The sequence below is a fragment of the Fukomys damarensis genome, unplaced genomic scaffold (assembly GCF_012274545.1).
Source record: "Fukomys damarensis isolate Sample0158 unplaced genomic scaffold, DMR_v1.0_HiC HiC_scaffold_35, whole genome shotgun sequence".
NCBI lineage: Eukaryota > Metazoa > Chordata > Mammalia > Rodentia > Bathyergidae > Fukomys > Fukomys damarensis.
In genome coordinates, this window is record NW_022900947.1 from 31,891,907 (window position 1) to 31,908,391 (window position 16,485).

A 16,485-nucleotide genomic window follows, 5' to 3' on the forward strand; every position below is an offset into this window, starting at 1 on the left:
GTGTCTGGTCTCCTTGTCTTCGCAGGTGCTGTCGCGGTTGGGGGTGGCCGGCCAGTGGCGCTTCGCCGACGTACTAGGGCTGGAGGACGAGGCTCTGGGCTCGGTGCCAGCGCCTGCCTGCGCGCTGCTGCTGCTCTTTCCCCTCACCGCCCAGGTAGGGAGTGGGGGCTTGAATAAAGAGGTCTCTGAACAGACACAGTGCTTCCAAACTCGGGTGACTGGCTCACCGGCCCGCTCCTATGGGGCAGTGAGGGCCGCACCTGCCAGCGAGGGACTTGCCTTCACTTTCATGGTTACCTAACCCTTGGGCTCCTCTTCGCCTATCCATCCACAGTTACCTTGTATTAGAGCCTGGTTATCTCAGTCCTATCATCCCAGTCATTCAGGAAAACAATCCACCCTATTTGTAAGTTCCTTTGAATTGAGGCTTTCTGGAGCTTTCTGCTTTGGGGAGTGGCTGGTGTTTTTTCCTTTAGAGCTGTAAGCTGTCAGCTCATGGTCTGGCTCTCAGATATTCACCTACCTAGAAAACAACTGAGGGGGTTGGGCTTGCCTCAATTACAAGGAGCGGAGAGGTTGTTTAATTTACCTCCACGGCAAGGGATCCTTTTGGACTTAGAGGATCCCCCCCACTTCCCCCCCCCCCCCTCCAACAAGCACTGTATTGAATGTGGCTTTTAAAGCTGAATCATTTATGCTGGTTTCAAGATGCTCCTACCATCTCTTTCTTTATATTCTTGCCTCTTGATCATGTCTCTAGGTGAAATAGCTTGTTCTTAGCTTTTGGAGATGCATTCTCATTTTCTTCAGGTGTTCTTACTCTTACAACCAGCTGGACAAGGGCGTGTGTAACTCAAGACTGAGCATCAGATATGAAACACATGGCTGGGTGTTCTGTTGCCTTGTGTGTGGCTCCTGGTAATTAGCATGACGTCTGTCTTCCACTGCTGTGACCTGGGCGTGGTTGGAACTGGCTTTAGCAAAACTTGGGGCATTAGCATTTTGGGTATCACTGCAAACACTGTGAGGTTAACTGAGCAGCATCCTACTGTAGGTGTTCTAGAAGCATCCTCGGCCTAAACCAAGGTGAATGGCTTTCCTCCTACTAGATGGGTTAGGAATTGTAGGTTAAAAGCTTACAGCTGTTTAGAAATTCCACTGGTGTGTTTATTTCCAAAGCCTTTACTTGAAGTTACAAATCACTGCAAGTCAGCATCAGTCTCCTGTCTTCCACCTGAGCATCTTGCCGAGGATTTTCATTAAAGGAACCATGATGACTTGGAGGTTTTGAGCAGCACTTAGGCAAGGCCTTTGGGAGGCAGTGGTGTAGCAGGTTTGCCTTTAAAAGGTCACTGATCTCCTTTTGTTGGCTCACATGCATCTTTTCAGAGAACATTCTAGTGTGAATGGCTTATGATTTAACCTTGGCTGCAGTTCAGCCTGTCCAATTTATTGAGCACCTATTCTGCCAGACTGAATGCCTACTGGGAAAAACACTGAAGCAAATTTTGAAAGTATGTAGGCTGACTTTATGAACAAGGCAATGCTACTTTAGAAAGCATCTCATTTTGACTGGGAACATACTATGAAATCCTAAGTGAATCTCTTCTGAAACCATTCATTTTAATCATTGGCAAAATATTTTCAGAAATGTCTCTAAGAGCTCAAACAGTCCTAAAAAAAGAATTGTGAAATTTTATCTAGAAAGGTGAAAACTCAACAGTCAGCAGCAATTCAAGGGTCTATTAGACAGGAAAGGAGAACTTCCTGCTTAAGTTGGTCGGTGGGACAGGAGATCTTACTCTTCTGCTTTTGCCACAGAGCAAGCTCAGACTTCATTCCCATGTAAAGTAATTCAAGGCTACTAGAATTTGGAACGGAGCTTTCGATGTTCTGTCTGAATTTTGTTACGGGAAGTTGGCGTTTCTGTAGCATTAGCATCTGCTTTTAACCAAACCCAAAACTTCCCAGATCTTTAAGTTCATTAGTGAAAGGTCAGGGCCACAGAATCACTGGACAAGAAGTTAACAAAGGATCTTCTCCCCAGATGGCTGATACCTCAGGTTAAACTGTATAGCTGGCAAGGACAAACTAATGTCACATCTTCCTTGTAGGGTAAGAAGTTTTGTAAAATATATCTCCTGACACCCTAGGCCAATTGTCTTTCCTAAAAAGGGGGTGGAGAGGAAATAGTTTATTTCTTCCACTTGCCCCTTTTATCAGTTCAAGCTTGTTTTCATATTTGAAGAGAAGTCTACTTGGGCAGAAAATAGAGCATTAAAAAAATAGTGAAATATAAACCAGCTGGTGATATTGGGCATTAAATTGATCAAAACCTGATTAGGATGTCTTTGAAATATAGTCAGTAGTGTTCACGGGAGAAGATAAAGAATGGATCTCTTTTCTAACTTCATGGTGCCGTCCATCCTGCGGGAAGATTGCAGTGGTGTCTAGACACAGCCTTGGGCAGCATCCAAGGCAAGAACTGTACTGCAGCATCAGGGTGGAGTCTGAGGGCCTCTCAGAGCCCTGCTGGCCGTCATGGTTGGGAGGCAGACAGGCCACTGTCTTAGTTCAGCATCTGGAATGACCCAAGGCTGCGGTCACACATCCATGTGGCTTTCCATTTAGGCGGAGCGACTCACTGTGCTGCCTTCTGACCTTTGCGTTTGAAACTGTCAGACTTGTTTTTTTCCATTCACAGCATGAGAACTTCAGGAAAAAACAGATTGAAGAACTGAAAGGACAAGAAGTGAGTCCCAAAGTGTATTTCATGAAGCAGACCATCAGGAACTCTTGTGGTACCATCGGACTGATCCACGCAGTGGCCAATAATCGAGACAAACTGGAATTTGGTATGTGTGGCTTTTGAGGTTGGTTCCGCTCTGTGGAAACTTAGGGAGTTCAGAAAGCACAGTGAAGCCAGTGATTTTGCTCAGTGATGCTGTGCCTGCCTTGCAAATGCAAGGTCCTGATTTCGATCTCTGGTTCTGCAAAAAAAAAAAAGAACAAATCCTATGAAAACACAGTGAACTAACTTCATCCGAGAAACTTAGGTCTGTTCAACAAAATCATTACCTTACTTTTTTTTTTTTTTTAAATTTGGATATAGTGGCACATACTTGTAATCCTAGCACTAGGGAGACTGAGGCAGAATGATCACAAGGTTGAGGCCAGCCTGAGCTATATAAAGAGAGCTTGTTTCGAAAAATGTGAAACCTGCTTAGTCATGCTACTACTTATCCAGATACAATCTGTGAGTGAATTCTTACTGTTTTCTTTGTTTTGAGGGGAGAAAACTCATCTTCCAAGAAGCATGGTTGGGCTCTTTCCAGCCAGAGTAGAGGGTCAAGTGCTGAGCTGTCTCTTCACACCCGCTCTCCTATTTCCTCAGCTTCTCGGGGCGGAGGGGAAGGAGAAAAGAGCATTTGAGGGCCGATTTGTATAGTGGTTCTCACAGGAGTCTATTCAGGTCTCATCAGTTCTGGAAAATGAGAGGTGTCATTAAGCCAGAAAATATTTGAGACTTAGCTTTTTGTGGCATTGAACCCTGGGGCTCTCTACTACTAATCTGCATTGCGAGCAAAGCCCCTCTTTTTTTATTTTGAGACAAGGTCTTGCTAAATTTCCAGGCTGGCCTCAAACTTTAGACCTTCTTGCCTCAGCTTTCTGGGTAGTTGGGATTACAAGCATGTACCACCACACCCAACTAGCTCTTGTCTTCAATGGTTCTGTGTCTTGTAGGCAAGGGGAGGAACAGATCTGCTTAGGACAGATAGTAGGGAGTTCCTACAGGGAGGCAAAGCAGCAGGCTGGAACTTTAAGATGCAGCTGTACAAAGTCAGGTCAAGAACTTTGGCCCTCCTGTAGTGAATGCTGTAGAGAAGAGAGACGAGTCTGAGCCCTTAAAATTGGCAAAGGCATAATGAACAGGAATAAATACGTTAAAGTAGCAAGGCCTTTGTGTGTTATTTAGGCTGAGTCAGCAGACTTTCTTAAAAGGCCAGAGAATAAATTTTTTAGTCTTAGAGGACCACGTAATCTTTATCTTTGTACTCAAAACCGCCATGGATAAGTTAAAAACTTATGAAGGTGGCTGTGTTCCATTAACACTATTTATAAGTATATACTTACGAGTCTAAATTCCTGATGTTTGTAGGCAATGGCTGGGAGAGGCTGAGAATTGAATAACTTCAAGTAATGATTTACACCGTTGCCTGTAGCAAGGTCAGAGATAGAGCTGGGCATCATGGCTCATTTGTGTAGTCCCAGATACTTAGGAGGCTGAGGCAGGAGCAGCACTTGAATCTGAGAGGTCAGTGTCAGCCTGGGAAACAGGAGACCCTGTTTAAAAATGTGGGGATGGTGTTGGAGTGGAGGATTTAGCTTAGTGGTAGAGTGCTTCCCTATCACGGTTACATCTCCAGCATGTATAATATATATACATTTTACTTACTTATTTTGAATAAGGGAAGTACAGCCAAGACTCTAGGTGTATTTTTGAAATGAAGATAGCTTGTCTGGCCATTAACGTCCTGACCTTCTGGAATTTGCTTTTTCAAATATTGACTTGCTTGAATTATATAAAAAAAATTGTAGCCTGATCCTTTCTATTTCCTCTGTAAAGTCTCATTTAATCTAGAGTCCAGTGTTTCTGAGATCAGATGATACGGTAATTCTGTAGCCATGCTAGTGCTGATGTCAGACTCAGTTTGACTCAGAGTCCTCCTCTGATTTAAGAGGATTCCTATCCCTTCCAGATTTTTGTTTTTGTGTGGGCACTGGACCTAGGATTTCACCACTGAGCTACATCCTCAGCCCCTCCGGATTTTGAAGTGGTCCCCACCTAACAAGTTTGTTAAATTTAGAACTGAAAGTTGAAATGGAGGTTTTTTGAAATAATTGTTGTTGGTATAGCTGTGTGATGAGTGTCTCCTGGACTTTTCCACACTGAGCAATAATGTACTGTTGTTTATACCTAGAGTTAGCCAGTCAGTTGTCTCTTAGCCAGACCGTGTGGGTCTTCATGTTTCTACCTAAGATCTTTACGTTAATGTCTGTCTGGATAACTGAATTATTAAGGTTGATTTTTCTACTCTGAAATAAAAATCTTGGTTGGAGAACTATAATGAGAATGTTGGAATAGATTCATTAAGTGCTGTGGACACAGCAGTGGTCAAGGCAGCCCTTGCCTTTCTGGCACTAAAATCTCTACAAATACATGTTCCAAATGGATGAACGCTGTTAGAAAGAGATGAGGAATTTAAGAGCCATGGAGGTGGGAGGGAAGGGACCAAGGTTGGAGTGACCTGAGGTGAGGAGTGAGGAACCCTGGGGAATGAGGAACCTGTCTAGCTGGCATGCAGTAGCACAGAGCGGTTGGAAAAAGGCTGGAGGAGAAGGGATTGCTCTTCTGTTTCCCCGGAGGCTGTATGAAAGATTCAGATTCTTTAGCGTGACCGGCTGTGCAAAGGCTTAAGGTGATAATAAAAAGGTGCCCATTTGCATTGTTTCTATACTAATAGGTGCATTTTCTTTTTAAAGAGGATGGATCCGTCCTGAAACAGTTTCTTTCTGAAACAGAGAAGATGTCCCCTGAAGACAGAGCAAAGTGCTTTGAAAAGAATGAGGTAGAGAACGTGGCGAGCAGCGTGTTGAGCTCATTTTGTAGAGTTTCGGGCTAATTCCTTTCTCTCTCCCACAGGCCATCCAGGCAGCCCACGATGCTGTGGCCCAGGAGGGCCAGTGTCGGGTAAGTACACAGCTGAGCACGAGCTGGGCAGCTCGGATGTCGCTCATGCTCTTGCCTAAGACGTTTGCCAGGAGCCTTTATTGGAACATAATGAATGGTAAATGTTATCCACTTGAGCCACTGAATGCCAGAATCTACTCAAATAATGCTTTGACTAGATCTGTTCCTCAAAATGACTCTTCAGAAATTAGATTGGCAGTTGAAATAGTTTTGTGTAATTCAAATCGGTAGTAGACCAAAAAGACCTGTGATAGTAGGTAACTTCTCTCCTGGTTGAGCTCTTGCTGGGGGCTGATGGGGAGAGTAAGATACACTAGTAAGACTGGTCAGTTCTGGCAGGTTAAATATGCCATAAATGTGAACAGAGACTCCATGTCACCTGCTAAACTCAAGTCAGAGGCCAACACCTTTATAACCACAGTTGGCCCGCCGCGGGTTGCCCTGGCCTTGAGTGAAACGCTTACCCTCCCTAAGCCTGCGTTTGTTCCTCTGGAAAAGCACTGAATAGTCACTCCCTCAGAGCTGCCAAGAAAGTTCCAGATCTTCTACCTAATGAGCTTAGATTCCAGCTTTGTATGTAGAAAATATCAGCTACAATAATTTTTTAAAAATAGGTATTCCACTTGAATTGTGAACTTACTTTTAATGAGACCATCTTCTCTAATGTTTGTTGTTTTTTTTTTTTCAAATTGACTCTTCAGGTAGATGACAAAGTGAATTTTCATTTTATTCTGTTTAACAATGTGGATGGCCACCTCTATGAACTGGGTATGTATTGCTCCATTTTTGGACTCCAGTACAGTTGTATGCACTCTTTCGGATTTAGTTTCTCTTACAGGATTGATGCCTGCCTTTATGGCACTTGGTACATCATTGTTTAAGAAGGTAAAATGACGTGCTCAGTGGGCACTGAACTCTTCATCATACCCAGAGCGCCCCTCTCAGGTACCTGACAATACCACATGAATGGCTTTAGACCCAACCCAGTGAGGAGGACCCGTCAGAGCAGCACCAAGCGAAGGCATCAGTGCTCAGACTTTTCTCTTCCCTCCTCCCTTTCTCCGTCCCCTAGTGTTGTCCTTTTCAGACAAAGAATACCTTTAGAACAGAAGGATCAGTGCCTGAATATGACCTTGTCTGTGTAAATTGTAGTGATTTTTTTTCTGGCTTATGGCAATGAGAAGGAATATGAGTCATGGAGAAAGACTGGGAACTCCGTTGCCTCAACGCTTCCTGTGGACTCACAAGGGCAGAGGAGAGTTGGGGACAGTCAGGAGTCAAAGAGCCCTTCTTTCCTCTCCCTTTCTGGTACCTGAGAGATTGCATCTGACTTTTAGCTCTGTGATCCTTCCCAAAAGACGGGATCATAGTACTCTCTGTTAGTGTAGTGCACTGGGATTTTGTGATCTCCTCAGTTGTAGATTTAATATCTAGGAGCACTTGAACCTCATTGGCCTATTGCTTCCTTACCAGTCTTCTCTTTGTGGGAATGGCATTCAGAAGAATCCAAAGGCCCCGCTTTGGGATGGGCAGATGTCATAGCCAGAAAATGGGTAGGGGAAGTTGACACGCCTGGCTTCTTTATTCCAGATGGGCGAATGCCTTTTCCAGTGAACCATGGCACCAGTTCAGAGGACTCCCTGCTGCAGGTAAGCTTGGGAAACGTTTGCCAGGAGCCTTTATTGGAACATAATGAATGGTAAATGTTATCCACTTGAGCCACTGAATGCCAGAATCTACTCAAATAATGCTTTGACTAGATCTGTTCCTCAAAATGACTCTTCAGAAATTAGATTGGCAGTTGAAATAGTTTTGTGTAATTCAAATCGGTAGTAGACCAAAAAGACCTGTGATAGTAGGTAACTTCTCTCCTGGTTGAGCTCTTGCTGGGGGCTGATGGGGAGAGTAAGATACACTAGTAAGACTGGTCAGTTCTGGCAGGTTAAATATGCCATAAATGTGAACAGAGACTCCATGTCACCTGCTAAACTCAAGTCAGAGGCCAACACCTTTATAACCACAGTTGGCCCGCCGCGGGTTGCCCTGGCCTTGAGTGAAACGCTTACCCTCCCTAAGCCTGCGTTTGTTCCTCTGGAAAAGCACTGAATAGTCACTCCCTCAGAGCTGCCAAGAAAGTTCCAGATCTTCTACCTAATGAGCTTAGATTCCAGCTTTGTATGTAGAAAATATCAGCTACAATAATTTTTTAAAAATAGGTATTCCACTTGAATTGTGAACTTACTTTTAATGAGACCATCTTCTCTAATGTTTGTTGTTTTTTTTTTTTCAAATTGACTCTTCAGGTAGATGACAAAGTGAATTTTCATTTTATTCTGTTTAACAATGTGGATGGCCACCTCTATGAACTGGGTATGTATTGCTCCATTTTTGGACTCCAGTACAGTTGTATGCACTCTTTCGGATTTAGTTTCTCTTACAGGATTGATGCCTGCCTTTATGGCACTTGGTACATCATTGTTTAAGAAGGTAAAATGACGTGCTCAGTGGGCACTGAACTCTTCATCATACCCAGAGCGCCCCTCTCAGGTACCTGACAATACCACATGAATGGCTTTAGACCCAACCCAGTGAGGAGGACCCGTCAGAGCAGCACCAAGCGAAGGCATCAGTGCTCAGACTTTTCTCTTCCCTCCTCCCTTTCTCCGTCCCCTAGTGTCGTCCTTTTCAGACAAAGAATACCTTTAGAACAGAAGGATCAGTGCCTGAATATGACCTTGTCTGTGTAAATTGTAGTGATTTTTTTTCTGGCTTATGGCAATGAGAAGGAATATGAGTCATGGAGAAAGACTGGGAACTCCGTTGCCTCAACGCTTCCTGTGGACTCACAAGGGCAGAGGAGAGTTGGGGACAGTCAGGAGTCAAAGAGCCCTTCTTTCCTCTCCCTTTCTGGTACCTGAGAGATTGCATCTGACTTTTAGCTCTGTGATCCTTCCCAAAAGACGGGATCATAGTACTCTCTGTTAGTGTAGTGCACTGGGATTTTGTGATCTCCTCAGTTGTAGATTTAATATCTAGGAGCACTTGAACCTCATTGGCCTATTGCTTCCTTACCAGTCTTCTCTTTGTGGGAATGGCATTCAGAAGAATCCAAAGGCCCCGCTTTGGGATGGGCAGATGTCATAGCCAGAAAATGGGTAGGGGAAGTTGACACGCCTGGCTTCTTTATTCCAGATGGGCGAATGCCTTTTCCAGTGAACCATGGCACCAGTTCAGAGGACTCCCTGCTGCAGGTAAGCTTGGGAATGCTTCTTTCAAAGCCACCGCCGAGCCTCTTGAGCCCACGTTTTCTGAGGTGCTGACACCATTAAGTATTGTCAGCCTCCATTTTCTGGGTTGATAGTCCCTTGTGGCTTAAAAATATTTTAGAAATTCTACCTACCTCATTTTAGAGCTAGTGGTTTTAAACAGGATCCTTCAAAGAAGCCCTGACTAATCTTATTTGTGTGCTGTCTTTAGTCCATAGTCAGAAATTGGCCTAAGAGCCATTGTTTGCTTCCTTTGGGGATTAAGGCATCCTTTATTCTCCTCTCACATTACATCATCAAGAAAGACTCAAGTAACAGCACCCCGGGCCTTCCTTAATCCTCTACAGCCTTCCTTAGTCCTCTTCGGCTGTTGGATTCGAGTCAGTCTTGTACGTAGTATACTACAGATTTGAGTGTTAGGTGAATTTAGTTTTTTCTTCCCAGATGGTCCACTGTTAGCGAAACATCTCTGATAAGATTGAGGACCGCTGTGTGACTGTCCTGGTGCAGGTAACTGCAGAAACTCCTTGATCCCTGACAAGAGTTGGAATTCTGGTCTAGCCTTCTTCAACCTAAAAATGAGTCTCTCAGAATTGCTTTGGTGTTGTAAAGGAAAATTGTTTATGATAAAATACAGAGTTCTGTGCTATTATGATAGAATACTCTGTAGTAATCACAGCCAATCTGCTCTGAGTCCCTGGATTGTGCACATTGAGGGTGCACAAAGCTCTGCTCTCAAGAGCCAAAGTATTTCAGGCTTTGTGTGGCCTGTGGCTTTGTTGCAGTCATTCAGTTTTGCCGTGACTGCTCTCGAGCAGCCTGAAGGCAGTGTCTTGCACCTGGCTGTGTTCCTCAGTGGCTGTGTTAGCAAAACAGGCAACAAGCTGGATTACAGGCTGCAGTTTTCTGACTCCTGGATTAGATGCTGTCTCCTCAAGTGAATTCTGTCTTTTGTTGGATCCTTCTAGTCATGTACTGCAGTAGACTTACTGTCCTCATCTTACTGATGAGGAAACGGGCGGAGAAGTTAAGTAATGTCCAGGGTTAGTGAATTAAATGGCAGAACCAGCCACTGTGGTGGGCCAACCCTGTAATCCTAGCACCTGGGAAGCTGAGTCAGAATGATTGCAGGTTCGAGGCTGGCCTGGGCTACATAGCAAGACCCTGTCTCAAAAAACAAAAATTGGAACATCATAGCCCTGTTATCCTCAGGCTGTGATGGACCAATTGTGCCCCTGTAGGAGAGAAGGTCACTTTCTCTAGTTGTACATATGAAATCAATTAAAGCCAATTCTGAGAATATAGAAGAACGTGGGAATAGTAATGTGACATGAAAAGTACACCCTGAGAAGCTGGCTGGTAGAATTTGTATGAGGTGCAGACTTTACTCACAGGAGAGAATGAGAACAGAGGCAGAACTTCTGATTGTTGACTCAGGCACGGTAAGGACTGGTCTCTTTAAACAAGCATTGAAGGTGCATGTTAGTACCCATCTAACCCTGTACTACTACCACAAAAAATGTGCCCACATGGAATACCAAAATCACGTGAGGTGTGGAGAAGGTAAACTTTGTTTAAAGAAATAAAAACTAATTTCTCTAATTGGAGTCTCATTTAAAATTAAATGAATCTAAACCATCATTTTAATAAAAACTTCTTATACTATGTAAAACTGGGCTTACGTGGTTAAAGACACTTTGAATTGTCTAAGCCACACACTAAATTTATTGTTAAACTGGTGAGAAAATACATAAACTTAACCCCAAGTTTCCTAAATTTGAGTGAACTAGGTCACTGCTCATTGTGCACAGAGGAAGCAGAGTTGTCTGTGGAAGAGGAGGGGTCTCCTTCTCTAAAGGTGCACCCTAATAATCTGGGGAAGGAAGGTCTGGAATAGTAATGTATTTAAAACTCTGACAGAGAATACAGATGTCAATCTGAATCTCTTTCAGCTTTGAAGTGTAGTTCCAATGGAGAAATAAAACTCCAAGATTTGTTGGTGCTTTATAAGAGCTAACCTCACTACTGAATCTGATTTAGGAACTGAAATTCCCTTAATTCTTCTGTACCACACAGTGTTCTCTTTCATTTTAAAAGTTCTTAGATTTGATATGGTTTGTAGTATAGTCTTCCCACTGGACTTTTTACAGATTGAACAGAGTGATATGGATTATTCCAAAGCATTGAAGCCTAGAATTTGGTAAATACATCGAGATCAGTTTTCTGTTACCAATCTGTAATCTAGGTCCCTAGAAGTAGCAACATGAATCATTCTATAACTCTCTTAAGAATCCATCACTTACCTGTGCCTGGAATTTATCAGGTAAACTTTAAGGCTATTTTATAAAAATATATGTGAAAGAAATTTGACACTACTCAAGGAATTTCTGAGTTAGGAGAACTTTTCTCTTATGCTCCTTGTGGAAGAGAGATCAGTTTTGTGTCTTGTTTACACCCGAGAAAAGGGTTGTCAGTAGTTTCATTTTCTTGCAAAGCCAGGTACAAGGCAAGAGAAGCCCAGAGCCATTTGGCAGAAGTGGTAGAGCTTATCTGTAGCAGATAACGTCGTTTCCCAATGTCCCCCCCCTTTTTTTAAATTGAATTTATTGGTACATTCTAGGTAGATAGTACAGTTTTTTTGACTCTTGCCTTGAGCCTCCTGGATTTCAAGGTTCATGAGGAATTTAGAGTTGATCAGGGCAAACTCTGAGCGTGCATAGGCTTTGAAGTGCTTTCCCTTTGAAACGTCTGCTTTGAGCTGTTTCTCTTTGGGTATTAATGAATCCCTCCTTTTTAGGATGCTGCCAAGGTCTGCAGAGAGTTCACTGAGCGCGAACAGGGAGAAGTCCGCTTCTCTGCTGTGGCCCTCTGCAAGGCAGCCTAGGCCCCAAGGAAGGGGCTGGCTGTTCTCCCCACACCCGCCCAAGCAGTCCGCAAGCTTCCACGCGTGTAGACGCAGCTGTCTCCTTTGGGTCTACAGACACACTCTTCCCTCCACCACACCCAACACTAGAGCTCAGCTGCTGCAAGCCGAGCTGGAGTGAGCTTTGGACCAGAAGCATTTCCTCACCATGTATGTGTCTTATACCTCAGTATCAACGCTTTCACGACTACTTTGGTTTGTGTCTGTAAGTTAAGCCCTTAGATGTTTGTCTTTAAAAGAAATAAAACTTTTCTGCTGATAAATGATAAGCCTCAACCGGTTCTTTTTCTCTTTTACCTTCCCCCAAAATATCTTAAATTAGCTTGGCAGTATTATATGGATATATATCATCCATCTAAGCTACTCATATAATACAAGAAAATTATCATACAGTTACTGGCTGTTACATCAGACTTTGTTCTGTGCACTTACATTCTTATATATACCTACAGAGACTAATTTTTAAAAGTTCTGTTAGTTTTAGATTTACAGAAAAATTGAAGATACTATTCTAGAATTCCCATAAACCCATCACCCCGTTTTCCTTATTAATATTTTATATTAGTGTATTAGCTACAGTTAATGAGCTGACACTGGTATTAACAACAGTCCATAGCTTACTCGTATCTCCATTACTGTTTGTCCTTTTTTCAGTTCCAGGACTCTATCTGGAATACCACCTTACATGTAATGTCCTCTCTCATGAGACTCTTTCTGGCTACATGACTTTCTCCGACTTGACTTGTTTTTTACTTACATTGTAAGATGCCCCTTGAGTGGGGTTTGTCTCCTGGTTGGAAGGAAGTTTCCAGGCAGAGTTCATATTGAAGGGGCAGTACCTGGACTGTACCTCCTTGTGGGCAAGACTGTGCCATTTACTTGGAATTCTTTTGCAAGGAAGAGTTGTTTCCTTTCAGTCATTTTTATCAGTATTAAGAAATACATTTTTGGCCCAAATTCTTTCATCTTTGGTCGTTGGGAACTGTTTCAGTCTGCTCCTGTGTTTCTTTGATGCACCCAGTCATTATGGGGTGGTGGTTTTGGTTTCTCAGGAACTCCTTTCTAAAAATTCAAATGTCTTTAGTGTTCTTATTAAACCTTTATAAACAGTGACACTTTAATATGTAGCTTTTAAGCTGCTGTTAAAGATTATGAGGACGTTTGTTCGTAACAATTGTTGCTTGCATATAACAGTTCCTTCTAATTACACGCATTCAGAATAGCAGAGGAAAAAGAGCACTCTTCTGTTTGGTGCCAGGAATCCATATGTAATCCATGGGTCTCAGCTGCCCCGGTTTTTAGATCTGACAACTCTATGGTAATAGTTTTTTAACATTTTTACTAACATAAAGTGTGCGTTTATGAGAACAGTGATAACTTGAGACGTGTATGTGGTATGTTACAATCAAATCAGGACAATTAGTATTTTCACCTTCGTTATTTCTTTGTGTTCAGAACCTTTGAACTCTTTGCTAGTTCTTTATAAAGTATGATAATTAATATGATATTGTAGACTATGGTTACCTAACAGTGCTGTGCAACACTAGATATTACTTGTCCCAGTTGTGTTTGGATACTCATTATTCAACCTTACTTTGACCCCATCTTTCCTTTCCTCCTAGCATCATTCTGCTCTTGATTTCTATGAAATCAGTTTTTTCCCTGACTTCTGCAGTATGTGCAAGAACATATAAGTCTGTCTGTACCTGGCTTGTTATATATGTGTGTGTGTGTGTGTATTTATGTATATATGATATTTATTCAAGCATTTTTTATTTTTACAGAAAAACTGGATTTTCTTTTTCACATAATTTCTTCAAATAAGATATGTAGTGCTGGGCATGGTGGCCCATGGGAGGCTGAGGCAGGAGGCTCACCATAAATTTGAGGCCAGCCTGGACTACATAACAAGGCCCTGTCTCAACAACAATAACAAAAAACAAAATAACTCACATGTAGAAGTAAATATTTTGAGGGAAGTTTATAACAGTGAAATGTAAGGTTTGGCTTTATTCACTCTGAAAAATACTTGCATATGAACCATTTTAATGAGAAAGAATTACATATTCAGCTATGGATTTATATCCTACAAAAATTTAACTTTTTAAAATATTGATCAGTTTTATGCTATTAATCTTTTCCAAAAGTTGTTTTGCAAATCAGTTGTTTTTAAGGAATAATAAATTCTTTATCAAACCTTCGTAGGATTCGCTATCAACTCCACCCATTTGTTCTTTGCTTTCTTTTACATCCTTGAGCTTCTGTGCATTGGTCAACTTTCTTGTACTGGGACCATATACCAGACACACAACTCAAAGGAGAGGAAGGGTGTGTTTTGCTCCTGGTTTCAAAGGTTTTAGTGTGCAGCTGGCTGGCTCCAAGGCAGGAACACCGCAGCAGAAGAGGGCAGTAGAGCAAAGCCGCTGACCTCAGTTCAGTTAAACAACGGGAACAGCACTGGTGAGGAAGAGGCCAAGGGACCAGACGGCATACTCATGATCTCACCTCCGTGACTCCCCCAGACACATGCACTGATTTCCTAGGTGGCTCTCGAGCCAATCAAGTTGGCAGTCTTCTTACACTGTCACTTTCCACCTCTTGTCAACTTGACACTCGAACACATCTCCTTAAATCATACTCAATCCCCAAATAAACACAAGGTCACTGTTCTGCCTACCATGATTCAACTATACCTCTACAACCAAAAATGTACTAATCTTGTTGCTGCAAATTTCAGCATTACGCCAAAGTCCAAAGTCTTCTATGAGACTCAAGGCAAACTCTTAGCTGTAAAAAGTTCAAAGAGCTTATTATATATTCCCCACAAGAGGTGATACTAGGTAGACATTTCCATCCCCAAAGGGAGGAATAGGGGGATAGAGAAGGATCACGAAAAAGCAAAAGTGAAGCCCAGCAGGGCCAGTATTATATACTGTGACTCATGCCTTTTACCCACGTCACAGGTGATGAGATGTGAATGCTGGAGTCTTGAAGCCAATGTGTTCCTGGCTTATTTCATATAATGATCTCCGGTTCCATCTGTATTGTTGCAGATAAGAGGATATTATTTTTTTAACAACTGAGTAATACTTTATTATGTATTCATTTTCTTCTGGTTACAACTTTTTTAAGTGAAAGATATCTTGATTATTCAGAAGAAAGTGCTCACATCTATTATGCTATTAATGTAAAAACTACGCAGTGATTCATGTAATACTGATTGCTTAGAGTTGATGCTAGAGGGATGAATTTTAAATCCTAACTTGAAGGTATTATTTCTACACCGTCACTTGAAGGTTGGCTTAGGGAAAGCGAAATAAGGCTTCCTGCTTCTAGAAGCTGGCAAAAGAATTTCTTCTGGCCTCAGAAGTTCAAATTACATGATTAAATGTGGCTGTAAGACTTCAGACTTCATGAAAAGCATATCTATTCAAATGATCTCAAACTAGTATGCCTTAACATGCCACACCATGGAAGGCTCAGTAGGGAATGTGTGGGAGTCTGAAATCCGAGAGGTACAGAGAAATTTGTTTCTCTGGAGAAACAGTGGTAGGGTAACACTCCCTAGTTCTCATCATTAATCACTAAGGACTTAGACTATGGACTGACTACCCAATGGCACTTATACTGGGTTGAGAGTCAAATAACAGGCCTTAGGGGGAATCAAAATTGTTTGTGATCTCTGTTTTCTGCCTCAGTATCTTTGGACAAAGGAATTATCCTCTGTCATCTCCTCTTCATGTTAAAATAGAAATCCTGAAGCTGTGTCAGAAGGGCTTGGCCTGTAGAAGTTTCCATCCAGTGCAACATAATTCTGCCCACTTTGGATTCCATGTGAAGGGACTGTGTACTCGGGAAACTTCTTCAGGGGTTTGTGCAACATCTATGTGCAATCAGCTTTCCCTTTAATCCATTATTCCCTGGAATGTACTAGTCTTGGGAATGAAGGTGACTTTCTAGAGTTCATCAAGCACAGTCATCTGATGCTAAGCATCTGTTCTTTATACTAATAACCGAAGTAGCTAAGTGAGTCTTGAGGTTATACATCTATTCACTGCAGTAATTGGTCTACTGAAACATGAATAGAGAAGAGGAAACTAGTGAGATTTTTGTAAAATATAAAGAGGACTACAACAGCAGAGAGCTAACTACATTCTAAGTGTGCTACCCGTTCTCCTTGGTCATCATATGCTGCTGCATAATTCCCAAACTGCAGACAGAAAACTAAGGTACAGTGAAGTTTGCAAGTTGTCAGGTCCCTTGGTTAATAAGTGATGTTCCTGGTGTTCACACCCAAGTAGACTGGAGCTAAAAAGTCACAAAATTAATTATTTCTGAGTCTAATTTAAAGTGAAGAAAGTTTTAAACTTTTGCAATGATGTGTTGCAGTGATACCTTGGTTGTCAAGCTCAATTCATTCCAAATCCACACACCAAAAAGTTTGAGAACTAAACATATTTTTCCCATAAGAAATAATAGGAAACCAAATAATAGGTTCTGAGGCCCCCAAATTACACGTAGAAATTCATTTTTCCAGGCTTTAG

General features: G+C 42.2%; 1 protein-coding gene across 2 annotated transcripts in view; it reads left to right on the forward strand.

Annotated features, from left to right (window-relative positions):
- The window catches only part of Uchl1 (ubiquitin C-terminal hydrolase L1), a 12,894-nt gene extending 688 nt beyond the window's left edge, over positions 1-12,206 (forward strand). The window contains exons 3-9 of one of the 2 annotated variants that reach the window (XM_010625153.3): positions 26-154; positions 2,705-2,855; positions 5,545-5,630; positions 5,705-5,752; positions 6,454-6,520; positions 7,343-7,401; positions 11,816-12,206. In XM_010625153.3, coding sequence (XP_010623455.1) covers positions 26-154; positions 2,705-2,855; positions 5,545-5,630; positions 5,705-5,752; positions 6,454-6,520; positions 7,343-7,401; positions 11,816-11,902 — 627 coding nt within the window. In that variant the 3' untranslated portion in view covers positions 11,903-12,206. Of the gene's footprint in view, positions 1-25; positions 155-2,704; positions 2,856-5,544; positions 5,631-5,704; positions 5,753-6,453; positions 6,521-7,342; positions 7,402-9,003; positions 9,088-11,815 lie in introns of those variants that run through there. The other variant, XM_010625154.2, reaches the window with a different exon arrangement.
- The last annotated feature ends 4,279 nt before the right edge of the window (positions 12,207-16,485 follow it).